Source organism: Aspergillus fischeri, genomic scaffold (genome assembly GCF_000149645.3).
Source record: "Aspergillus fischeri NRRL 181 1099437636259 genomic scaffold, whole genome shotgun sequence".
Taxonomy (NCBI): Eukaryota; Fungi; Ascomycota; class Eurotiomycetes; order Eurotiales; family Aspergillaceae; genus Aspergillus; species Aspergillus fischeri.
The window spans coordinates 604,178-627,850 of NW_001509766.1; the positions used below are offsets into that span (position 1 = coordinate 604,178).

The 23,673-nt window shown below is 50.1% G+C and overlaps 10 protein-coding genes across 10 annotated transcripts; 5 read left to right on the forward strand and 5 right to left on the reverse strand.

Moving 5' to 3' along the window:
- Positions 1-782: 782 nt before the first annotated feature.
- NFIA_114080 (uncharacterized protein) lies at positions 783-1,934 on the forward strand (the record flags this gene model as incomplete). The annotated part of the gene is made up of 1 exon (XM_001262773.1): positions 783-1,934. One exon carries the CDS (start codon positions 783-785, stop codon positions 1,932-1,934), a length of 1,152 nt encoding a protein of 383 aa, XP_001262774.1.
- A 547-nt stretch (positions 1,935-2,481) lies between these two features.
- On the reverse strand, positions 2,482-6,270 carry NFIA_114090 (putative kinesin family protein (BimC); the record flags this gene model as incomplete). Its single annotated transcript, XM_001262774.1, has 5 exons — positions 2,482-3,456; positions 3,505-3,957; positions 4,009-5,059; positions 5,115-5,758; positions 5,821-6,270. The coding sequence occupies 5 exons, from the start codon at positions 6,268-6,270 to the stop codon at positions 2,482-2,484; spliced, it is 3,573 nt and encodes a 1,190-aa protein (XP_001262775.1).
- Positions 6,271-7,110: 840 nt separating this feature from the next.
- Positions 7,111-8,355, forward strand: NFIA_114100 (UPF0183 domain protein; the record flags this gene model as incomplete). Its single annotated transcript, XM_001262775.1, has 1 exon — positions 7,111-8,355. The coding sequence occupies one exon, from the start codon at positions 7,111-7,113 to the stop codon at positions 8,353-8,355; it is 1,245 nt and encodes a 414-aa protein (XP_001262776.1).
- Positions 8,356-8,756: 401 nt separating this feature from the next.
- On the forward strand, positions 8,757-11,789 carry NFIA_114110 (isoleucine--tRNA ligase ISM1; the record flags this gene model as incomplete). Its single annotated transcript, XM_001262776.1, has 1 exon — positions 8,757-11,789. The coding sequence occupies one exon, from the start codon at positions 8,757-8,759 to the stop codon at positions 11,787-11,789; it is 3,033 nt and encodes a 1,010-aa protein (XP_001262777.1).
- A 960-nt stretch (positions 11,790-12,749) lies between these two features.
- On the forward strand, positions 12,750-13,697 carry NFIA_114120 (opsin family protein; the record flags this gene model as incomplete). The annotated part of the gene is made up of 4 exons (XM_001262777.1): positions 12,750-12,833; positions 12,882-13,369; positions 13,422-13,556; positions 13,616-13,697. 4 exons carry the CDS (start codon positions 12,750-12,752, stop codon positions 13,695-13,697), a joined length of 789 nt encoding a protein of 262 aa, XP_001262778.1.
- Positions 13,698-14,147: 450 nt separating this feature from the next.
- NFIA_114130 (uncharacterized protein) lies at positions 14,148-15,677 on the reverse strand (the record flags this gene model as incomplete). The annotated part of the gene is made up of 3 exons (XM_001262778.1): positions 14,148-14,652; positions 14,721-15,450; positions 15,560-15,677. 3 exons carry the CDS (start codon positions 15,675-15,677, stop codon positions 14,148-14,150), a joined length of 1,353 nt encoding a protein of 450 aa, XP_001262779.1.
- Positions 15,678-16,706: 1,029 nt separating this feature from the next.
- On the reverse strand, positions 16,707-18,656 carry NFIA_114140 (cytochrome P450; the record flags this gene model as incomplete). The annotated part of the gene is made up of 5 exons (XM_001262779.1): positions 16,707-16,941; positions 17,002-17,234; positions 17,283-18,098; positions 18,161-18,195; positions 18,263-18,656. The coding sequence occupies 5 exons, from the start codon at positions 18,654-18,656 to the stop codon at positions 16,707-16,709; spliced, it is 1,713 nt and encodes a 570-aa protein (XP_001262780.1).
- Positions 18,657-19,293: 637 nt separating this feature from the next.
- On the reverse strand, positions 19,294-19,520 carry NFIA_114150 (DUF3759 domain-containing protein; the record flags this gene model as incomplete). Its single annotated transcript, XM_001262780.1, has 2 exons — positions 19,294-19,460; positions 19,481-19,520. The coding sequence occupies 2 exons, from the start codon at positions 19,518-19,520 to the stop codon at positions 19,294-19,296; spliced, it is 207 nt and encodes a 68-aa protein (XP_001262781.1).
- Positions 19,521-20,621: 1,101 nt separating this feature from the next.
- Positions 20,622-21,635, reverse strand: NFIA_114160 (40S ribosomal protein uS5; the record flags this gene model as incomplete). The annotated part of the gene is made up of 3 exons (XM_001262781.1): positions 20,622-20,879; positions 20,945-21,202; positions 21,372-21,635. The coding sequence occupies 3 exons, from the start codon at positions 21,633-21,635 to the stop codon at positions 20,622-20,624; spliced, it is 780 nt and encodes a 259-aa protein (XP_001262782.1).
- A 548-nt stretch (positions 21,636-22,183) lies between these two features.
- Positions 22,184-22,948, forward strand: NFIA_114170 (Mpv17/PMP22 family protein; the record flags this gene model as incomplete). The annotated part of the gene is made up of 5 exons (XM_001262782.1): positions 22,184-22,194; positions 22,247-22,301; positions 22,354-22,459; positions 22,542-22,847; positions 22,905-22,948. The coding sequence occupies 5 exons, from the start codon at positions 22,184-22,186 to the stop codon at positions 22,946-22,948; spliced, it is 522 nt and encodes a 173-aa protein (XP_001262783.1).
- Between the last annotated feature and the right edge of the window lie 725 nt (positions 22,949-23,673).

The following is a 23,673-nucleotide window of genomic DNA, read 5'->3' on the forward strand; positions in this document are numbered from 1 at the left end:
GACTCGTCAAGATGAAAGTTACTATCAAAGAATGGAATGCCGTCGCTACCTGGCGCTGGGATATGCCCGAGGACGACGTCTGTGGTATATGCCGTGTTCAATTTGACGGAACATGCCCAACCTGCAAATTTCCGGGAGACGACTGCTCACTTTGTGAGTTATCTTCCTACTCGACTTTGGCGAGGGGACATAACGCTGATCTGTAACTATACATCCTGCAGTACTCGGAAAATGCGGCCACTCTTTCCATATGGTGCGATTGTGGATCTTTTTGTCCTCATTCTATGAAGCCGCTAACTGGATCACTTTCCTGAACAGCATTGCCTTATGACTTGGATTCAACAGGAGTCTTCGAAAGGATTGTGCCCAATGTGCAGACAAAGTATGTACACTGCTGCTCCTGTTCTTGATGTAATGCTAATGAACTGTACAGAGTTTGAGTGGAAGCAGAATGACGAGTGAGGATGATGGTATTGTCTACTTTCTTTTTTTAAGCCTTGTGGTTCTATGGCAAACGGAGTGTTAGGAGTTCTGATGTACATGATACCCTCGTTATTTCCTTTGTCTCTTTCTTCATGACTGCGAAGCTGCTCTACTCATATGACGCTTTTTCAACGACTGTGCTTTGCAAGTCACCTGACTTTATCGATAAGGAGTCGGCGCCCCCAGCCATGTGATGATGATGAGCCATTCCGTAGCTTGAGACAGATCCTCGTTGACCAGGCCAAATCAAACCACCTCAATATCATCCCGAACTCAAGGATGTAGCTGCGCTGCTGGAGATGTCTTTGCCAACTCAAACCGCATCCCCCACTCAATACTCGTCCTCTCCTCAACACGCCTCCCGAGGATTATCCGGTCCCAAAACACTATCACGACCACAGAGTTTTGATCGACCTCCTACCGCGCAACGTGTCAGCCACTCCCCGGAGCAGCAAACAACCTACGATGTGGCTGGCGATACCTCCTCTCTACAACCCGGGGATGATGACCAGCATGAGACAAGTTCCGTTTCACACCCATCATTTCAGCCCTTCTTCACGCTCATAGAGGATGCAAACACCTCCGAATACCACCACCCAGCAGTCCACTACATCTTCTCCGACGACGACACAGACATCGTAACGGAAGCAGCTCTACGCGCCCTGGAAACGGAGCAAGACATCTCTCCCGATCCATCAAAAGGGAAGGCAAACTCAGCGAACAACCAACTCCCAACGCAGCAGCCGGACGCAGCGGGAAACGGGACTGCCGGCCCGGAGGATGATGAACCCCCCAGCCCAAAAAAGGAGCCCCTCCTGCCCCCTCCTATCCCCGGTGTCCGCGACAACTACATAATCCTCGATATGGAGCTCGCAAATTCTGACGAGGCGAAACACTTCAGCTCAGATCCAGCCCGCGCTGCCGGCACGGCCGGTATGAGGTCCATATCCACCTCGCCGGTCGCTCAGGGAACACTCCTGCACCAGCAGTCACCATCTGGGCCAAATGGGTTCCCGCCCACCCAGCCTCAATTCAACGTTGTATCCGCACATAGCCTGACACCAGCATGGCAAGTGCTCAGCACGCAAGTTGTACCGGCACCGACATTCGAGAATAACCCTTCAGGCGAGCAACCGTCAATTGGTGGCTTGATGCTCAAGATCCGCGGTACCTCCGGTCTGCCTGTGACTATGTTTGGAAAGGATAGAGACAAGGATAGGGGAAGTCAACGGCTGGAAGATATGATGGAGCAGTTTGGGAAACGCCTAGGCGAGCTCAGGCAGGTTATCGAGGCTGGACAACAGGTTCAGCCTACCCAGGATGCCCTGTTTGAAGGAGAAGAAGTGGTGGGGGTTGTAGATGCCAATCCTGTTTTGGACTCAAGCCCTCATGAAGAGATGGATGGCCCTAGCAATACCAAGGATGAGACAGGCGACGACAGCAATATCTGAAGTATGTCGCAGAGCGGTTCAATATAATGAAAAAACAGTGTGACGGCTCCGTGTATCGGCTTCTCCTGCTAGATGCGTTTATTGTATCGTTGTGATCGGCCTCATTTGATACAAATACCTCAGATGTTGTGTTTATCATGGTTAAGTCTCGGATATGTGGTCGTTATATTCCACCTAGAATAATTTACGTTTGTGATCGAGGTAGCACCAATCAAGCACCGTTTCACCAAGGTCAGAACCTGGAAAAGCTGGGTATCTATGGGAATCGACTTTAAACCGATGGAATCCACGCAATTGTTGGGTTGCAAAACAATAGAGAGTCCAAAGTCCGAGAAATCAACGAAGTACAAAAAACAAGAGACAATGCACGGGTAGCCAAGGTCTGTGCACAAACTATAGATCGAATATCCCACCAGATACCGAAAAGTAAAAATCACACCTCCCAAACCGGAAACGCCGTCACGACTTATGCAACCAGGGGTATCAGAGCAAGAATGACAGGGCAACAGCTATCTGCACCAGATGCTCATACTACAAGAAGAAAGTTTTAGTCGGAAGGTTGTTGGCTTCTGAGCCTTCGTCCGCGCGATCCGGGCAGAGGAACATTTTCTCTGCCTTCCATCATGCCGGCCATTTTCTTCGTCAGCATCTTCTGGGGAAGCTTGTTATCAGTCACACCAGAGCTGGAGCAGTGTCTTTTGGCGGGCGGGGCGTCAGCTTCCTCAATCCCTGCTGGTTTGTCGGTGGACAGAGATGCCCGGCCGTTTGCTGCTATGGAAGACTTGGATTGAGTGGCGGTTGAATCATCATCAGTGTCACACGCTAGTTGTTTTGCGACGATGTTTGCGTCGACTTCCCTAAGACCAGTGTTGGAAGGAGTCGCGGTAGTGGACGGAGGTTGCTGGGCTCCTACCTCGTCCTCAACATCGTGGTAGACGAAGCCTTTTGATGGAGTGCCCCGGGTAGAACTGTCTAGAGAAGAAACAGAAGCGCTCGGCTCAGCGTTGCTAAATGGCAGGGCCTCAAGTTCCTTGGAGGTTCTCATCCTTTTCACCAAGGCATCATGCGCCTCGGTTCGAGGCAGGGTGGTTGGATACTCATAACGCCTCTTTTGAGGAGTGATGCCGGTTGGAATATACTCTTGAAGAGGGCGTTCTCGCATGTTGGTGCGAAGCTCCGACAAGGGTTTCTGAACTTCGTCGGACAGAGGCAGCGTCAATTCCTGAAGGCCCTCCATTTGTTGATTCGCGTCCTCCTGCAAACAGGTGATTCGGTCACGAGAACTGGCTAGGTGTTCTTCATATGCTGCGTAGGATTGTTGGGCATTGGACGCCATGCTCTTTAAGCTAGTCATGTGGGCGTCGCAGTACTGGCCATTCTGTGCTCGTGCCTTGGCGACGAAATCATCCAATGCGCCCATCTGTCTACTCATATCCTTCATTTGGGCATCCACAATCCGGACGGTCTCCTCGTGCACTGACTCGGTGACTTTCTGGATGGATGCGTTGCGTTGATCAAATGTCTGCGAAATCAGTATTGACACATAACTAATTAAGCGGTGGTTTCTTACCTCCCAATCGTGCTGCATCTTGGTCTTGAATTCATCTCGAGATGCAATGACATCTTTGGCAAACTGTTCCGACTTGAATACCCATTCATCAACCTGCCGATCATAGTGCGCCGTTGCTTGTTCCAAAGAGTCACCCGAAGACATGATGTCGGTCCGCACACACTCAACTCTGCCCTTCAAACGACCGAATTGTCTCTGGCGAGATTCTTCAATCAATGACCTGATTTGTGACATGAGGTGATCCCGTTCCGCTTCAGCGTGGGCATTTTCCTCTTCCATGGTTTGGGCTAAATGCGCCGAGGCCCTGCGATTCGCCTCAACAGACTGCTGATTAGCCTCCTGAAGTTGTAGGCGAAGCTGATGGATCTCAGCTTTTTGGCTATTGACATGGGCTACCATGTCCTCAAACATGGACTTCAAATCTTTCCCGAGAGCGCTGTAAGATGCGTGGAGCTATGTCGGTTAGCACTTGGCACTTGGCCGCAACACGGGAATCTAGCTCACCTGGGCATGAAACTCTGAGAACTCGCCGATGACCTCCTTCGAGATACGGGCTGCCGCTGCTGACAGACCATTCAAACCCTCTCCGACCCTGCCTTTGACTTCCTCGCGCAGAACCTTGATCTCTTCGAGGACGTTGTTCATCTGATCATGAGAATCGGAAGTCTGAGCCTGAGCCTCCCGTAACGCTTTGTCGAAAGAGAGGTTGTAATTGCGAAGTTCTTCTTCAGTTGACTGGAATTGGGTCAATTCGCCCTCGACGAAAGTATTGATCTTCGTGACGAAGTGCTCAGCGAGCTTCGAGTGTCGGTCTAGGAACGTCCCGACCCTACTGTCGACCATGCTTGTCACATCAGTAACTTCGTCTACAGAAGTCTCCCATTTCTCGCGATTTGTCGCCTCGAGGTCTGCTTTCCGTTCTAGTTTCGCATGCAACCCTTCCACATCACCAACTGTCTTTTCCAACGTCAATACCAAATCGGACCCAATATTGCGCAGTTGGGCTTCCGTATCCTGATGGGCTTTGCGTAACATTTCTTCCTCTTCGAGAGTGGCTCTTGTATCCTTCAAAACAATTTCCGTTTTCTCGAGGATATCGTTGGTCTCGTTCAACGCAGCACGTGTATCCTCATGATCTTTCTTGAGGTTGTTAAAGTTGCTGGTCAACGTGAATAGCTCTTGAACCTTGTTCCGTAGGCTAGACTCCATGGACTCGATCTTGGCTCTTTGTTCCTCGTTGACAATTCTTCGGGATTCGCTCTCCATCGTCATCTGCTCATAGGCATCGGGTGTCATGTAAACACCATTCCTATGTCTTGTGGCGATAAGTTCCCCTTTCAACTTCTCGATTTCTAGTGTGAACTCTCGAAGAAGAGTCTTTTTCGCCATATAATTGATCTGAGGTTTATTGCGGATGTTCTTGGCCCGGAATGCGTAGTCCAGCGTGGATATGGTCTCTTCAAGATTGCTACGGGAGGGCGAGATTGTGGCAATTATGCATGTTTTTGTTCGCCCGCCGAGAGAATCTTGCAATAACCGCGTGAGTTTTGATTCTCTGCTTGCAGTTAGCTTCCTCTTCCCCAAAGAGGCCCTGAAGACGTGTCGCGTACCTGTATGGGATGTGCGGGCTTTTATCCACCAGCGCATTGATCACACGGCCAAGAGTGAGCAGGGATTTATTGATCAAACCAGCCTCCGTAGCTCGCTTATTTTCAGCACCGCTGCGCTGGATATTCTCACTACCAGCCAGGTCAACCAGGTTGAGCTTTCCAGAACTGATGTAGTCATCACCGTTCTCAGTGGTCCGTTTGGTATAGACCGTAATTGTGAAGATCGTGTGGCTTCGAGAGCTCAGGTCGTTGCATTTGGTCGCAGCGACTTGGCGCTTGTGGCTGCCAAGCTGAAGTAGTTTTATACCAGCAGATGCCGAGTCAATCCACGTTTCTTCCATCCCTTGTACAAGTGTGCTGCCACTGGTGCCCTTTTTCTCGTTCTCGAATATCTTCAACTTTGGGTTTTCCTCGGCTGAAAGCAAATCGCGCAACTCTTCGTTGTAAAGCTCAATAAAAGAGCATTTTACCGTGCTTTCCGTATCCTCGAGCTTGTGGAACAACGAGTACAAAACACGTGGTATGATACCAGCATTGTCGGATAGTATCCCAAGAGTGTCTGTCATATCACCTGACATGGTGTATGTTTTGCCCGTCCCTGTCTGCCCGTACGCGAAGACAGTACAGTTGTAACCCGCGAGCATCTGCTTCCATTAGCTGGTCGACTTCTTGCTATTCTTCACAAGGTTTGCGGTAAATAGCTGACCTCATTCACAATTGGAAGAACAACATCCTCGTATACAGTGACCTGATCAGCCGCGGCCGAGAAGACTTTGTCGAAAGTGTAAGCTTTATTCGAAACTGCGTTTGGGCCCATTGACAGCTCCACAGTCTTTCCCTTTGCTCCCTCGGTTAATACTACCACGCCGCTGTTTTCCTTGATTTCGCGATCAGTACGCCCACGGCATCGTACAACCACGTGAATACTCGTGTCTTCGTTAATCTCGCGCTCATAATCTCTCTGATTCCTTATCGCAGAGACGCTGGCCGCGTCGCTCGGTGACTTCAGACGAGACGCGTTCGGGGCAGAAGCTTTCGCCGGTATCGCCGACGATGTTCTTCTCTCAGTCGCCGACAAGGTCGGGCGCCGTATTGCTTGTCGCGTTCCCGTCCTCCTGGTGGGTAGGCCAGAGGCAGGCCGTTGGGGGCCGGCCATGGTGAAAGGTCAACGAGCAAATTATTTCGATAATTCAAAACAAGGAAACAATAACTATTGGAGATGAGTATGCTAGCAATCTAGCAAGAAAATTGTTCGGGATGGTTGCTGGATGTCGGCAAGTTGTCTGTCTCTATAGAGATGATAGTAATTTGGCCGACGTTTGTTGTGGCTCGACGGAGACTGGAAAAGGAAAATGTAAACAAACCCGCATGTTGCGCAGAGGGCGCTATATGGTCTGTGCTCCAGGGGGTCATCCACCCCTCTCACATGATCCGATGTGGTCATCGCCTATCCATCTGCATACATATCTGCAACCCTGTCTGCTCTTCATCATCGTATCCTGATATCTCAATCACATCTGAACTGACATTTCAGGTATTATTTGGTGATTTACCTTACGTTGTCTATCTGTGGAGAGACGCTCTGTACATGGACAAACGGCTTGCCGCCACTCACATGTATACCTAATGATGAGAATTGGTCCCTGATCACCATGACCGCCCCGAGAGCTCCCACGCAGGCCCAGATATCTCCTGGGAAGGGGCTGGGCTTCATTGGCATGTTCCACTCTGTTAATCTCTTTCTCTATAAAGCTAATCTTTAATAGCGCTTGGTGCTTCGCTTCACAATGTTTTAACTCGTGTAAAATCGCATCCAAACCTCTACCCCGCAGTCGATCTTGCCTACTCCTCATCCGATCCCCTGCGGAAGCCAGTCATTCTACAGCTACCTTCAAATGGCCTTCGCCTGCGATTTGATGGGCCCGATCAAAGGCTACGGCTTATTGAGGTGCTAGACTTCTCGAAAATCACTTTGGTCTACAAAAACCAAGAAGTAATGAAGGGCGTGAAACCACAAGAACAAGCCGTTTCGCAACAAGGTCCTAGTTTTCGTCATATCTACAATCGGCTCTTCGGGCCGTCCTACCCGGGCGAATATACTCCTCCAGGTGATGGACATCAACCATATGGGACATATGTGCTGTCGTATCCAGGGGTTGCGTTCTCGTTCCCGCTACAGAACTCAGCATGGTCGGAGCAATGTGACTTTGTAGCACTGCTTTCTTCATCGGCAGCTTTACCAGCGACATCCATGGCTATATTCCAGGGCGCCTCATGGCCGGAGGCTAGGGATAAGCTATTCTCGCAGCAGCCACAATATCCTCGCTCTCCGGCACTAAGTGCAAAGAACCGTGATCTCGTCTCGGATGAGATCGAAGAGTTCATCATCTTCGGCGCCGGCAAGATGGAGGTAATCCGCAGATCTAGCCCTCCTACTAGTATCACGCTCTCGGAGACGACTCCACAGGATCTTATTGCTGAGTTTGGACCACCTGATGCTATCTATCGCAAGAATGACCGGAGAATATCCATTCACCGTGCAGCCGGTAATAGTAGTGCAGCAGATGCACTGCACATGAGCCCTTCCCCAGGTAGGGGCATCGATGTCACTGACACGGATCAATCTTCGAGCAACAGCGTCACTGATGACTCCGATGAGGAGATTTCCCCTGTCAATAATATTGACCCTTCGTCGCTCCCTACTGAATGCTTCTTTAATTATTTCCATCACGGTTTCGATGCCTTTATCTCGTATCCTACTGTCGTCGGCCCTGCGTTTCCCGGATCTGATTTGTCCGACGCATCGCCTCCACCACCTTCTTCCCAACTCGTCGTCACTAAGATCATACTGCACGGAAATATTCCAGGCTCATATCCCTTTAACCGTTATCGACGCAGTCGTTGGACGATTAGTCTCGATCCGGCAGGTGATGTCGTGACGTCCGAGACCCCGTACGACGCGATTTCCGAGAAGTTGAGGGAGGTCTGGAAAGGATCTTATGCAACCACTGCGGAGGAGCGGGCTCTACAACGGCCCATGGTGCTGAATCGCGGTTGGGGGGACAGTCCTGAGAGTAGTGTCGAGTTCCTCGGTGGTTGGGAGGAAACTACTGCCAGAGGACACCGGAACGGTCACGATGGTCACGATGGGGGCTTGGGTAATACAGAATTATTCGGCTTCCCCGGGTTACTATTCGAAGTGATGAAGAATGGGGCTGTGAGCTGCTTGACCGTATATTGATTGCTACTTGGGATGGTATAGACTGGAGTCTGGAGTTCGCCTATCAAGTCCGACATCACTTCATGAGTCACGACATATGAGTCACGACGTTGCCAATTAGACGATATCCTAATTATTTTTTCAATGGGATTACCTTTTTAACTGAAGGTGATGGTCTTTTTCCCAAAAATATTCGTCATCTTGGTAAATCTGCAAAGGGGCGACATAGTAGGGTATGGATATAAATCAACTTTGGAGTTCCAGGCACTAAAGCTCTAGTGTTATCTCCGTTCGGCCCCGATCTGTAGAGGATGGGTCCCCATAATTATTTTTCATCCGTCTCCGCTCATAACTCCAACCCAAATCTTCAACAGAACCAACTTCAACCTCACCTCAGAGGCGGGATATGCTTCAGCGGTAGTATGCCGGAATTGCCGCGGTCGCTCACTCGGTCCTGGTCGTCGACGCTGAAACTACCCAAGTCAACATTCCCCGCACGCGTGACACCGGCCGACCAGACAAAATACCTACAGCGATGCACCGACGAGCTCTACGCCTGGCAGCGCCGTGAAAGGCCCGCCGACCGTCCGTTTGTATTGCACGATGGACCACCCTACGCAAATGGCGACCTTCACGTTGGACATGCTCTCAACAAGATATTGAAGGATATAATCTGCCGAGTGCAGCTGGCTAAAGGGAAGCGCGTTCGGTATGTGCCCGGATGGGATTGCCATGGATTACCCATCGAGCTCAAGGCGCTGGAGCTTCAGAAAGAGCTTGGAAACACCGGGGGATCTATCGGTGCTGCCGCTATTCGAAGAGCTGCGCGTAAGCTGGCAGGGCGGACAGTCAAAGAACAGATGAAAGGCTTTCGAAGCTTTGGCGTGATGGCCGACTGGGACGGCCATTGGAAGACTATGGACAAGGAATTCGAGAAAAGACAACTTGGTGTTTTTCGGGAGATGGTGGATAAGGGATTGATCTATAGAAGGTTCAAACCTGTCTACTGGTCGCCGTCTACCGGGACAGCGCTTGCGGAAGCCGAATTGGAATACAAAGACGACCATGTTTCCACCGCTGCCCTGGTTAAATTTCCTCTCGCCTCAGTCCCACCACAATTGGCTCAAGACCCTCTGGTACAGCTTAAGGACCTCAGTGCCGTTATTTGGACTACGACGCCTTGGACACTTCCCGCCAACGCTGTGATTGCTGTTCACGAATCCTTGGATTATATGATCGTTCAATCGGATACTCACGGGCAGCTTCTTATCGCTCAATCGCGGTTTGAGTACCTCGAACATATGTTGAAGGAGGATCTGACCGTTATCATTCCGTCTATTCGTGGCTCAGAGCTAGCAGAGCAGACAATGTATCGACCGCTTTTCAAGTCAACCGACGCGAAACCGCAGCCGATCATAGCTGCGGATTTTGTCACTGCCGACTCAGGTTCAGGACTTGTGCATTGCGCTCCTGGTCATGGTATGGACGACTATGAGGCTTGTGTTCCTCGCGGCATCCCTGCGTTTGCTCCCGTTGATGACCATGGTAGATTCACCGACAAGGCCATGCCCAGTGACCCAGCGAGGCTGAGTGGGAAAAGTGTCCTGGGAGAAGGGACTGCCGCTGTGCTCGAGTACATTGAGTCGCAAGGCTACCTGCTGGCAAAACATCAGTACGAGCATAAGTATCCTTACGATTGGAGGTCCAAGCTTCCAATCATCATCCGAGCAACTGAACAATGGTTTGCGGATGTAGCAGACATCCGTAACAGCGCTGTAAAGGCTTTGGAGGATGTCAAATTTGTCCCCAGTTCTGGAAAGCAACGCCTGGAGAACTTTGTCAAGAACCGTAGCGAATGGTGCATTTCACGCCAACGTGCCTGGGGTGTCCCGATTCCCGCCCTCTATAATCGGGCCACAGGCGATGCTGTGCTCACCCGGGACAGCGTCTCGCACATCATGTCTGTGATCGAGGAACGAGGCATAGATGCATGGTGGACTGACGATATGAATGACCCTGCTTGGATTCCGCCCACACTGCGAGAAGAGCCCGGCTCCGGCTACAAGCGCGGCACTGATACCATGGATGTGTGGTTCGATAGCGGTACAAGTTGGACAGAGATCGACACCCCTCCTCGCGATGGATATCCGGCGGATGTTTACCTAGAAGGCACCGACCAGCACCGCGGCTGGTTCCAGTCCGGACTTCTCACATACATTTCCCATCAGCTTGCTTCGGGGCAAACTGCTACTCCTCGAGCGCCATTCAAGAATCTCGTCACCCATGGATTTACTCTCGACGAAGAAGGACGCAAGATGAGTAAGTCCATTGGGAACGTGATTCACCCACAGTCGATCATGGACGGAACCCTTTTGCCCCCCCTTAAGCCGAGGAAAGGCAAAGGGAAACAACAAGAAAACAAAGAGCCAGTATATGATGCTTTGGGACCTGATGCGCTTCGAATGTGGGCTGCAAGCAGCGACTATACACGGGACGTTGTGATAGGAAAACAAGTGCTTCAGACCGTCAACACCAGCTTGCACAAATTCCGTGTGACATTCAAGCTCCTTCTGGGTGCTTTGTCAGACTTCCGGCCACAGGACCAACTTCCGTACAGCCAGTTGCAGCAGGTGGACCGCATGGCGCTTTTGCACCTGTCCGAGATGGTCCTCACCTGTCAGAAAGCATGCGAGAATTTCGAGTTCTACAAGGCTGTGAACGCAATGAACCGGTGGGCCAATCTTCAATTTTCGGCCTTCTACATGGAGGCGATCAAGGACCGTCTCTATACCTATGGGGAGAGCAGCACCAGCAGACGCGCCGCTCAGACGACCTTGTTTCACATCTATAACTACCTTCAGGAAATACTGGCTCCTATCACGCCCTTGCTTGTGGAAGAGACCTGGGAACATACCCCAGAAGCCATCAAGCTGCAATGCGAGCATCCCTTGAAGCGTGTAGCCTCGACGCCTCCTATCGACTGGTTGGACCGGTCTCTTGAGGCTGATTATCAGGAAATCGTAGGGGTCAGTTCGGTCATCAAGGCTCTGCAAGAGCAAGCGAGAGGCAAGAAGCAACTAGGCTCTTCCCTCCAGTCCTTCGTTCATATCGTATTACCTGAGGGCAATTCGACAGGGTCCGCCTTGCAACGCAATCTGTCAGAGCTCAATGATATGTTCGTTGTCTCTTCAGTGACACTCGGCGCGCACGGAGAGCCTGTCCCGGCTGCCATTCTTGACGCACAGTGGCAGTACAGCGACGCGTATGAACTTCCCAGTGGCGGAAAGGGAACTGTGTACATCTACACGCCACAAGCGGATAAGTGTCCTCGTTGCTGGCGCTATGTTGTCCCAGAACCTCATGCGGATGGCACACTGTGCAATCGTTGCGAGGATGTTGTGCGAGACCTCGATGCGTCAACATCTGGCGAGACTGTTACTAATGGCACTACCTAATTCCTTTTCTGATCCTTGCGTCTGCTTCTCATTCGACCATCGGCTCTTACCCGAATCTAGGGAGCCATGTACTATTGGTTTCCCGAGCTTGATTATGTACAGTAACCCCCTCCATTCTGGTTCCAAATTTAGGTAGCATTACAACGGATGTGGACCCCGCAACACGTCAGGGATTGAAATAAAACCTAGCCTACGAGAGGTATCCAAATGGTATCTTTTGATGTTCTTAGTTACAGAACGCAAGGATGTTCTTGAGAAGAGGCAAGGCAGCAGTGGTATGATGCCGCCCACTTCGCCGTGGCAAGGACCTTAGGCAGTTGTAGTTCAGGTAATCAACCATCTTGTGACCAGTAGCTCATATTTATCCAACATCCAGCTGCTTGCGGCCTGCATCCGCTCTAGAACCTTGGCGATTATAGGTGCTGATGAGTGTTATTGGTTGTGAAATGTTTTGCTGCACGAGTAGAAATAACTTCCCAGTTTTTGATGACGCCACCATCGAGGTCAGCATGACGATTGCTCCTCGTAGCCCGCAAATCAATTCCCACAGAGAATGAGCCCAGGCAGAATGACGACAATTGTGCCACGAAAGCTCCTCTTTTAAATTGATGTTAGCGGAGATGAATCTCGTTTTGACGTGTCGATCATCGAACTTGGTTATCCAGTGCCCGATCAGATCAGCTATTGATCATTCTTCCCTGGAGCTATAAAGAGCGGAACAGCGATAACTCTTGACACTAACGAACACATTTGGAGGCAATACCGCGAATTTGCACTATTCAAGATGTTCGACTCAATGTTGTCTCATACGAAGCGCCCGTTTCCCTTGCCTACTTCGACCTCGTCAGTAGGTCCAGTACCTACCGTTATTCCCGGGGATACTCCCATCTTTCAGGAACTCGGAACGACTGGCAAGCGGACATTATGGTATGCGTCTTCTTGACGGATTTCGCCAAAAGCATGGCTAATAGGCTCAGGGTGGTTACGGTTCTCATGGGACTCTCGTCACTGGTCTTCTACACGCTTAGTGCTCGGGTGCCGTTGGTATGTACTAAACTGTCGTAGTCATGGACTGGAACTCATACATCGCAGTCAAAGCGCGTCTTCCACACATTGGTCTCCATCATGACCACCGTCTCATTCATCGTCTACCTTGCCCTCGCAACGGGAAGCGGCATGGCCTGGAAACACGACTCTCTCAAGCATACCCACAAGCATGTCCCCGATACCACGCAGGATTACTTCCGCCAGGTGATGTGGCTGCGCTACCTCAACTGGTTCGTGACCGAGCCACTCAGCCTCATCAACCTGGCGTTGGTATCGGGTCTTCCTGGCGCGCATCTGCTCGTCGCCATTGCTGCTGATTATGTTATGCTGGGCTCCGGACTGCTTGGCACCTTCGTAGGCCATACGTCGCGCAGATGGGTCTGGTTCACCGTCAGCGCTCTGGGTTACCTGACTACGGTTTACCATGTTGCCATCAATGGAGGCAAGGCGGCAAATAACAAGGATGCACAGACTAGACGGTTCTTTGCGTCTTTGTCTGCTGTGACTTTGATTGTCAAAGTGCTGTACCCAATGTATGTGACGGACCTTTCAAACAATGCGGAAGTGAGTAGCTGACAAATTTAGTGCTCTCGCGGCCGGTTGCCTGGCTTTGAGAATGAATGTCGATACCGAGACGGTTGTCTTCGCCATCTATGACATCTTCACCCAGGGCTTACTCGGGTACTGGTTGATCCTGGCACACGACAGCGCTCAGGGAATGTAAGTATATGTTTTGCATGACGCTCATACCTGATATATGTCAAACTAATTCTTCTCAGATCTCTCTACGTTGACGGATTCTGGTCTAATGGCATCGGAAACGAAGGAGCTATTCGGATCAGCGAGGAGGATGGAGCGTAAGCTTAATGCTTCGTGAATCAACTGAGCCACGGGTTCAGCAGCAATTGCACGGAAGTGCGATGAACGCTATCACGAAGGCCTTACTAGTGAGAGTAGGAGAGGCGGACTGAGTTTCTGAGAACATACATCAGCGTGTGTTTCTCTCTTGATGAATTGCTATTCTGTGTGCGAATGTATCCGCGAGTCGGTTCAATTGTTACCTAGCTTTGATGATCAGTGATCGTAAAGAATGTATAATACGTTTTGATAGGTCGAACAGATCGGGTTCTTTAGTTTCTTATTTGGAGTACTTGCTGCTCAGCTACAGATCTCCGACGTCTACCTAAGTTCTCTGCTTGGTTAATTCAATAATTACAGCAGCTTCAGCCATCGACATTCACGCTACTATGACCCAGACCCAGACTATGACTGCAGCCCCGAGAAAGGGTAAAGAGTAGAGGATACCGTTTGCTAATGATTAGCCTTTCTTCCCTGATACATCTCTCCATCTGTGTCTCGCTTCTTCACGGAAGCCTTCCTCCGGAACGGGTTCCGCAGAGGAAGCTGCTTAAGGCTCTCAGAACCACGGAACGGCATTTCCCCAACTTTCTTCCCGCCCTTTAGCTCGATAACCTTCAACTCTCTGAGCGGGTCGATCCTGCGAGCGGGCACCGGCTCCATCGATACATCGCGCGGGTAGTGGATCGCCACCTTCCTCATCGGCCAGGGCAGGTAGAAGCCGGCATCAACGCAAAAATCCTTGAAGTTTATGCATTTGAGATGCTTGGGGTCAAACCAGTGGATGAAGGGGTCAGCATCGACCACGAAGCCGGTCAGGGTCAGCGTCTTGATGGAGAGGCGGTTCAGCGTACGGCCCATGACCATGGCGCGGACTTTGGCTTTCTCAATGGCAGTTTTGTCGAGGTACTCGCCGGCTCCGATTTTGGGGTCGAGGGTTCCATCGCCTGCATGGCCGCTGTTGGAGCATCTTAGCTTGTATCCTGCTTTATCACTCTGGAGTCAATCGAGGGGTAGCAAACTTACTAGTAGACTGGCTCGCTGTGATGTGCTCCATCAAGCATCCAGCCGCCCTTGATATAGGGCCATCTCTTACTAGCCCTACGGCGGATCCTAGGCTCAAGCGCCATCCCCAGCTCTAGCTCCTCGAGCTCGGTATTGAGCCAGGCGGCCTGCCAGATATACTTCTGGTACGACTGCATCATCCCCGTGATTTTCAGCGTGCGCAGGTTGCGAAACTGGCAAAGTGGAGCCATTTCTTCAATGTTGAGCATGTTCTCCTCGACGTCCTGGCCCTCTTTGACGGGCCAGAAGACATCGATTCCTAATGCAGTCAGGTCCTTCGGGAGGTGGTTCCAGGTTGCTCCGCCGCGGAAGTATATGAGAGGTCTTGCTGGTGTGCCTGGCTCCAGGGGGGTCGGGGTAGCCAGGACGGACTCGATCTTCTCGTTCCTCTTGCTACTTGCCATATTGAAGGGGGTGCGGAAGCGGCGACGGCGGGTTTCTGACGAGATACTCGGGGCTCGGGTTGGGGAGCGAGATTGAGAGCGTGAGCGCGAGCTTTTGCCCAGATCGAAGAAACGGCTTTGAGAGAGTGAACTTCGAGCGCTGGAGAACGAGTTGAAACCCAGCGCGTCGCTCATGCTAAAGCGACGGCGTTGCTTTTTTTGGACCTCTACTTCCTTCGCAACGTCCTCGATAGGCGGGAGTCTTGCAGGAGTCAGGTTGAAAGGAAACCTCAAATGTAAATGTAAAGCTGAACTGCGATCTAGATTGTCACGTTGACAACGCATGAGCATTCATTGTTAGGACGAAGGTTGCGGTAATGGGGCAGGTATAGGCAAGAAGGAGGAGGAGGAGCTTACTGGCTTCGATGCTGTCGTTGATGGGCTGGTTGAACCGCTCTGCGTCTTTCCAGAAAGCTTCGCCGAGGAGTGTTGCTTTCCAGTGCGAAGGGAAGTCTTCGGTTCTGTTTGTTTCCATTCCAGCAGTGAGATGCGTTCATCAAGTCTTGGTCTCGAGGGCTACCCAAGATCAGATGAGTGTCGGGATGGATAGCGATCAGATAGATGGCACAATTCAAGGAAGGCTGAAAGTGGGATCTGTTGTACTGGCAAGTTTGAGAAGAAGGATAGAAACAAAACAGCTCTTGACTTTGATCAGTGCTCCTGTGAGGCGCGCTATGGCTGGTAGTGAATACCATTACTGTTGTGTGTCAGGGTAATTGAAGACCCTTCTGCCATACCCAAAACATAACCATTACTGGTAGACTTCCACAAGAATGATCATAGTATCTGATTGTAGGTAAAACTCACGTAGGGCAAAATTTGCCATGAAACAAACTATACAAAGCCTTGTCCGATGTTGTCTTTCAAGCATCTCAAATCTCAGCTCAAAGTCTCATATTTCCTGGAGTGCTCTGTTTGGGCCTCTGTTTCCATCTGTTGAGTGCTAATGTTGGAGTGAGTGCTGCAGAATGATGGACTGTTAGGTTCTATTAGTTCAATTCTTGCTGATAGTGCTGACACTGCTGAAAGAGAGAGGCTGTTCTGGTTTGTTCTGCTCCTCTACTGATGGATATAAATACACTTGTGCAGGGGGAGCGGCTACGGAGCCATAAGGAAGCCTCTTCTTCCGATCCTGTGCCTATCATTTGAGTTTAACTTTCGGTGAGTTGATGCAGACATTGCGCTGTCAGAAATTGTCATGTCTAGTATGATATAGCCCTATGAGACCGCTGGGGTTGTTGGATGCATACTGAATGTACAGGGGAAGGCTCATCTAGGCTGGACAGATCCATGAATAGAAACACTGTTCCAGGATGAGCAAGTTATCTTACCCTTTGGTCAGCTTCAATATCATCTGTCAGTCCTTAGCTGTTTGCTCCCATGCCTGTGTGGGTTCTCTCGATGTCCTAACTTTGAGTCATGTGTGATCCAGGATGATCGACATTGATACATTAATATCTCCCTATCTGTATGGTGCCCTTCAGATTGTTCTCATTGACCATCGCTAGTCCTTTCTCCTCCGAAACCGCAATGGAACATCCTCTCTCATCGATAGTGTCAGCACTGAGGTGCTCTCTCGCAACACTCTTTCCGCATCCTTACGACCTTCTGGGCTGTCATCTGCCAATTCGACCTTATAATCCCGGGAAAGAGCTGACAACGCGGCAATAAATTCGACCTGGGCAAATTTCTTTCCCAGACAAGCCCGAAACCCATCGCTGAAAGGAATGAATGCCCCCCTTACCGGTTTGTGAATGGTAGGATACTCTAGACCAGGTGCAGCAAGTCCAGGTGTCGACGCATTCTTTGCTAGAAAGCTGTTCTGATTTCTTGCGTCCCATCTTTGAGGATAGAATGTTGCAACATCTGGGCCCCAGTATTGTTCTGAATAATGGAGGCAATTTGCGTTGAGATTAACGTTGACTCGCGGCGGTAAGAGGTACTGCTTGCCTTGATAGTTGAGGGGACTTGGGGTTTTGGACGTGCTTTTAGGTACCGTCACTACAGGGGGATAGAGGCGGAGGACCTCAAGCTGTGTTTAGGTTAGAATAGTGTGCAGAATGACTAGGACGGGACAAACCATCACGCATAACGGTGTAATCAGCTTAGGGAGCATGCGATGATAATCCCATTGAGCAACATCTTCAGGTTCACCGTGGGCCGCCTCGAGAATGCCTTCGTATAGCCAGTCTTGAACGTCCGGGTGTAATGCCAAGAGTAGCAGAGTAAATCGCAAAGAGGTTGCCGTGGTTTCGTGTCCTGCAATGGTGAAAATATGCATATTCCCAATTATTTCCAAATCGGTAAGGCCAGTGCCTTTCGAGCTCCCATTTGCTGCCACTTTATTTCTGGACAATAATAGTCCCTGAATCAAGTTTTGACTGCTGTCAGCTGTCTTCTCAGCTTTCCCAATGCTGATCAATTTCCGCAAATAAGCCTCTAAGTCCCTATGGGCTTCAAAGTCCGATTTGAGCCATGGAATCAACGCTCTGGGAATCCATTTTGGTATGACCATAGTTGCCAAAACCACCGTCATGATCCTTAAATTCATGTACGCCACAGCAGACCGGAAGCTGAAGCTGAACCCCTCTGGAGGTTTTGCTGTATCTTTGAACACGTCATTGGGGTCGTTGGACGACTCTTGTGGCAATTGCTTGAAGGGAAGTTTTACCCCGAAGCCAGCACCAGAGAGGACATTCAGACTGAATTTTAGGAGGTCTCCCCTCGTACTCGCTACAACGAACCCGTGCAGCTTCTCTGATGTGCCAGCTATCTGCCAGTGATGGAGCATCTCTGTCATCTGACGGATAGACTCTTCCCAGACAAGTGCACTATTTTTCTCGTTGAAGGTTGGTGCTGTGTGGCGCCTGTGATGCGCCCAACCTTGGTCTTCACACTACTCTTGAGTCAGCCAGCAATTAGGGCCTCAAAGACATAGTCCAAGAATGTAGCTCCTACCGTGAGTAGATTTGGTCCGTACAGATTAAGAAACCCTGTCTGCATCGTTAATTCCTGTCCGAGAACCGATAATACAGGTGATTGGTTGCCGGAAGAGCTTACCATATTGCCAAATCGGCTTGGGGAAGCTCTGACGTGCATTGCATATCTGTGTGACGAGGTGAGCATCTGCAATATGGCAAACTATATTCTCCGCTGTGACGACCATATACATTTTCCCTAGCTTTTTTACACGTCGATCTTTAACGGTCCATCGATAATCATAGGTGTCGTCGTTTATGATATCGGCCAGCCAGTCAGGGAGCCAGTGGTTGATGATATACGGCAGCCATCTAATACTGAGCAGTATTTTCACCTGCAAACTATTCCCAGCGAATGGCAACACGGTGTATGGAAGACCTGTGCGCTGAGCTAGGCGGATGTTCTTGAAAAGACGACGAAAATAGTCAAAAGCATACAGACCTGCGAGGCCCAGTAGTACTGACGACCAGATCATGGTAGGCAGGGCAGACCCTTTGCAGCTGAAGAATACAGAGTGGCATACGGGTACTTGTATAATGTTCAAATTGGAATGTAAGAGCTCCCGCTGAACGATCTGGAAAGAAAAAGAGAGGAAATATGAGCTCAAGTGCCCCGCTGGAGGTCGCCAACCTGGGAGATGCATGGCTATCACAACAGTCACACGTTCAAGCATCTCTATTGGACGGATCTGGAATGCCAAGTTGTTGATCGACAACAGGCTGATGAAGATATAAAGCGATTAGTATCCTAGGCCCTAGAGAAGTGGATCGCTTACAGCAGCGTCTCTTCCTCCATGAAGAGGCGATATGCAAGCGCTACACTGAGAGGTCTGGCAGACTGGAGTATCTCCGTTCACAGGGGCATCGTCTCAACAAGAAACGCTCAGTATCCCTTCTGAACCAGGGGCATGCTATTAAGACACAGTACTACCGCGATAGATGACTTCCTCGAGGTTTGTTAGTCAGTCGTGGTTGTATGACATTCGGGTGTATCGCATTCGGGTGTTTGCTTGATCGACGGCGGGAAATAGAGAATGCGAGACACGGCGAGTCAAATAGTACTTGGTTCTGTCCCATGCGGTCCTTCTACTATTACAGAGAGCTCAGACACAACTAGTTGTAATCCTGACAAGAGGCTTCGGCCAGTTGACGTTCAGCTTCTCTCTTAACCTCGTCTCGGTCAAAGGAGTCAAGACCCTTAGTCTCAATTAGATGGTCAACAGCCGCGCGCGCAAACCCTGTGAGAATCCCCATAGCCTCAGCGTGGGTAGCGGGCTGACCTATAGTTATATTACTATACCTGCGCCGGAATAATCCACATCTTTTCTTTCATGAGGCATGGTGCTGTGACAGGATATAACAAACCATTTCTATCAATATGCTGCTCATAACGTCTGGCAGCCTCATAGGAAGCAGCAGCAGCAACCGCCTCCCAGCCTTTTTTGCCTTCGGCTCCGCCGTATAGTTGTTCGTAGGCCTGAGCCTGCTCACTGTCGGGGACCGGAAAAATATACAAGGCTGGTCAACTGCGGTCACAACATAGAAACTGGATAGAATGGGAGCACTACTGAACAAGCCCATGATGTCAAGGTCACAGGAATTGGGAATGAAACAAAGAGTAGAAAGATCGATTGAGAAGGTGTGTTGATGGACAGAAGAGGAGAAGACAGGATAACGATGGTTTCATAGTCTGTATAGGCCGATCTTTCGGAGGTCAGGGCGTGGTAAAAGATGAGACGATGGAGATATATATCTTCAGTCAAACGAGAAAAGCGACCACACCACGACACACTTCCTTACAACTTCAAGAGCTGTCAAGCCAGATATGCAAGTGTATCCATAAGGCTGTCGCATTCATTGGAAATCAAACAGAAGAGAGAGATCCAATCCTTCGCCTACATGGTTTGCTATTCCACCACACTACAGAAAATGATACGTGGAGCGTCTAGTTTCTGTGGATCAATATCGGTTCCACATCTGAAAGCAGGTAGCTTGATGTGAGAAGTCTAGATGCTCGCAGTTGTAGCATTTCCACGTGCTACCGTGCTGCCTTGGATTTCGAGACAATTTACGAACATGGCGAGCCCTTGTTGCCAAGTAGGTATGCTTCGGATCTTGGAACCAATGACCTTGATCACCACTACTAGCACGAGGCGGTGATGCAGCACTTATGATGATTCCTCATGTTTGCTCACGGAAAGAAGCTAGTGGTCATGACTGGCGAATGGGTAGCTTTATTGACTCAACGCTATTTTGCTTTTGTTTTCCCTTCCCGTGATAAATACATCCATGGACACCATAAGTAGCGTAGCCGAGCGTGATCGAAATCAAGTCCTGTCTAGCATCCCCGTTCTTCCAGCCAAGAAAGAAAAAGTTGGAACCCGTAGGAAAATAGTCCGATCAAAAACAGTCATGCAAATTTATCCCGTCACAGCACTAAATTAGTACTTCTTGCCCTGGCGCAGAACATCACTGAACTCCTCCAGAGGGCTCCGGATGAGCTTAGTCTCCTTCCACAGGTTGGGGGTGAGGAAGCCGTAGGTGTTGACGACGGCAAGGAAGGTAGCCTTGAGGGTGTTCTCGAGGGTCTTGGTGGAACCGGAGGACGAGGTGTAGGCGTCCTGGACACCGGCAAGCTGGAGCAGACGCTTGACAGCGGGGGAGGCAACGAGACCGGTACCACGGGGAGCGGGGATAAGCTATTTTCGCGGTTAGACTTGTGATATTCTGCAATACACAACTATCGCATTCGATCATAACGTACTCTGACGGAGACGGAACCACACTTGGCGCTCTGCTTGACGGGCAGAGAGTGAGGCTCACCGAGGTTGGTACCCCAGTAACCTCTCCGGACGGGCAGAACGCTGAGCTTGGCAATAATGATAGCGGCACGGATGGCGGTAGCGACTTCCTTGGAGGTCTTGATACCGAGACCGATGTGACCCTCGGAGTCACCGATGACAACGACGGCCTTGAAACGGGTACGCTGACCGGCACGAGTCTGCTTCTGGACGGGCTTGATCTATAGTTTCATAACCGTCAGCAACTGCTAATTACGCCCCAGTATATCACGAATATTCGCCCAATCCATCCAATTCGAGAACCCCATTTCATTTTCCCATACTCCACGAGTTTGTCATGCACAATTGCTCCCTAGAGGATATTCGCAAATGAAATTGTTCGTTTCGTACCTTCATGACCTCATCCTTGAGCTTAGGCAGGAAGAAGTCGACAATCTGGTACTCCTTGACGGGCAGAGAGTGCAGGTAGATCTGCTCCATGCTGGTGATCTTGCCGGCCTTGACGAGACGGCCGAGCTTGGTGACGGGCTGCCATTCCTTCTCCTGCTCCTTTGCGCCGCCGCGACGACCACGACGGCCACGGCCACGGCCACGGTCACCACCACGGTCACCGCGCGAGCCAAATCCTCCACGTCCACGGGGAGCGTCAGCCATTTTGTATGTTGATGGCGATTGAGAATGAACCGGGGGGAGAGGTGTAACGGACGGGAGGTGTCGTTCGGGAGGGGTTGTCGACGTCGAGGTTGACTTTGCTCGCTATCCACAGCTGTTTTGGGCCCAACGGAAATTTCGCTGGCGGGTGTGCTAAGCGAGCCAACAAGCCCTACGAGCGGTAACCCTATGCCCTAGCGGGTAGTCCCAATACGGTAAGCCGATCAGACCCGCATCATGTGACGGGTGGACTCCTCCCTTTATGATGTTTATGATGTTTTTTCTCCAATAGTTTGCGGGCGTGGCGCTGATTTGTCCATGTTTTCCTATTTGAGCAGTGCGGTTACTAAATCTCCCAGCTGGGCTCCATTCTTTTTCTTATCGGTGAGAGTCTCGATACTTATCATCGGCTCCCCCATGTTTTTATTTTTCTTGGAGTTCTCATTGTCGCCTTCTTCTTCTCCTTTCTGAAAGAGGATCTTTCTTTCTGAAATCCTTTTCTAACACCGTCGGTATCAATTGGATTCCCAGATAACTTTTTTACGTCAGAAATGTTGCGGTGGTACGTTGACATCCGATTGCCGTTCAATTGATAGAGCTAAGATCTCTTCTAGGTATCAGACCAAGTTGGCTAAGCAGCCCATCCTCACAGCCAGCGTAACAAGTGCTGTATGATTCCTCCCTGCGACGCTCGAAATGATTCCGGTTGACACAAGAATAGGTGCTTTTCGGTTGCGGAGATATTCTGGCGCAGCAAGCTGTTGATCGCAAGGGCTTCGATAAGCATGACATGGCAAGAACTGGACGAATGGCTCTGTATGGAGGAGGTGAGTTCCTGGATACGGAATACGAACACCCGTCTTCCTCGAGTCTAAGTCGCAAGAGTCTGTCGCTAATAAGAATATCTAGCGATCTTTGGACCGGCCGCGACCACATGGTTCGCCTTCCTTCAACGAAACGTCGTTCTGAAGAGCCACAAAGCTACGATAGTTGCGCGCGTTATCGCAGACCAAGGCCTCTTTACCCCTACCCACCTGACCTGTTTCCTGACATCAATGGCAATCATGGAAGGCACGGACCCCATCGAGAAATGGCGTACCAGCTTCCTTCCCAGTTACAAGGCGAACCTCACTATCTGGCCTCTAGTTCAGGGCATCAACTTCTCAATTGTGCCTCTAGAGTATCGGGTCTTGGTAGTCAACGTGGTCAGCTTAGGTGAGTTGTGTCCAGCTCAATCATCTCTCTTTCACTCCGCTAATACGTCTGGATCAGGCTGGAACTGCATATTGAGTTTGATCAACAGCGGCGAGAAATAATATCCTTACGATTTGGAGCATTGCGCGTCAGGATACCCCTTTCTGTACAACTAGCATTTATCTTTTGGTCGGTTTCTTTTTTTCTTGCTGGTTTGATAGAGTGTTCATTTCACTCATTGTATGGGCACAGTGTTTTAGATTTTCCTCGGCAAGCGCAGCAATATCTACTTATGATTCTTACAATGTTTGGATTATGGGACTGGCTGTTATGAGGTTTCTTAACGATTTATAATGCCGGTTTCTCACAAGGTCATAGGAGATTCTGCGAATCTCATTCATATTTTACCTTAGATTTGGTTCGCTTTCACCTTAGAATAGAATGAGTATATCTATATGAGATCAATATCTAATTTCTCTAGCATATCACTTGGACATCAAAATTGGCTTGAAAATAAGATGGATGCTCTTACAACCAACTCTTTGTTAGGGTTCAGTCTGGGCGGCAGCCTATTAAAGGCCTAGAAACGGGCCGAGTCCCAAAAGGGTAAAGTAGCACTTTCAAGCTGCGGCATCTCCAAACGCTTCAAAACTTCATCATTATTATTTTCGCAGACTGCAACACCGCCAACACACGACTACCGCTGTGATTCTGCCTGGAGCAGACAACAAACGACTGCGTGATCCCTGCGCACAAGCCGATTCTCCTCCACCTCTACCATCTCGGACTTTCGCCTCTGGATCGCTCCTTCCCCGCGACCCTGTCAAAAATTGACTCTCACACCAAG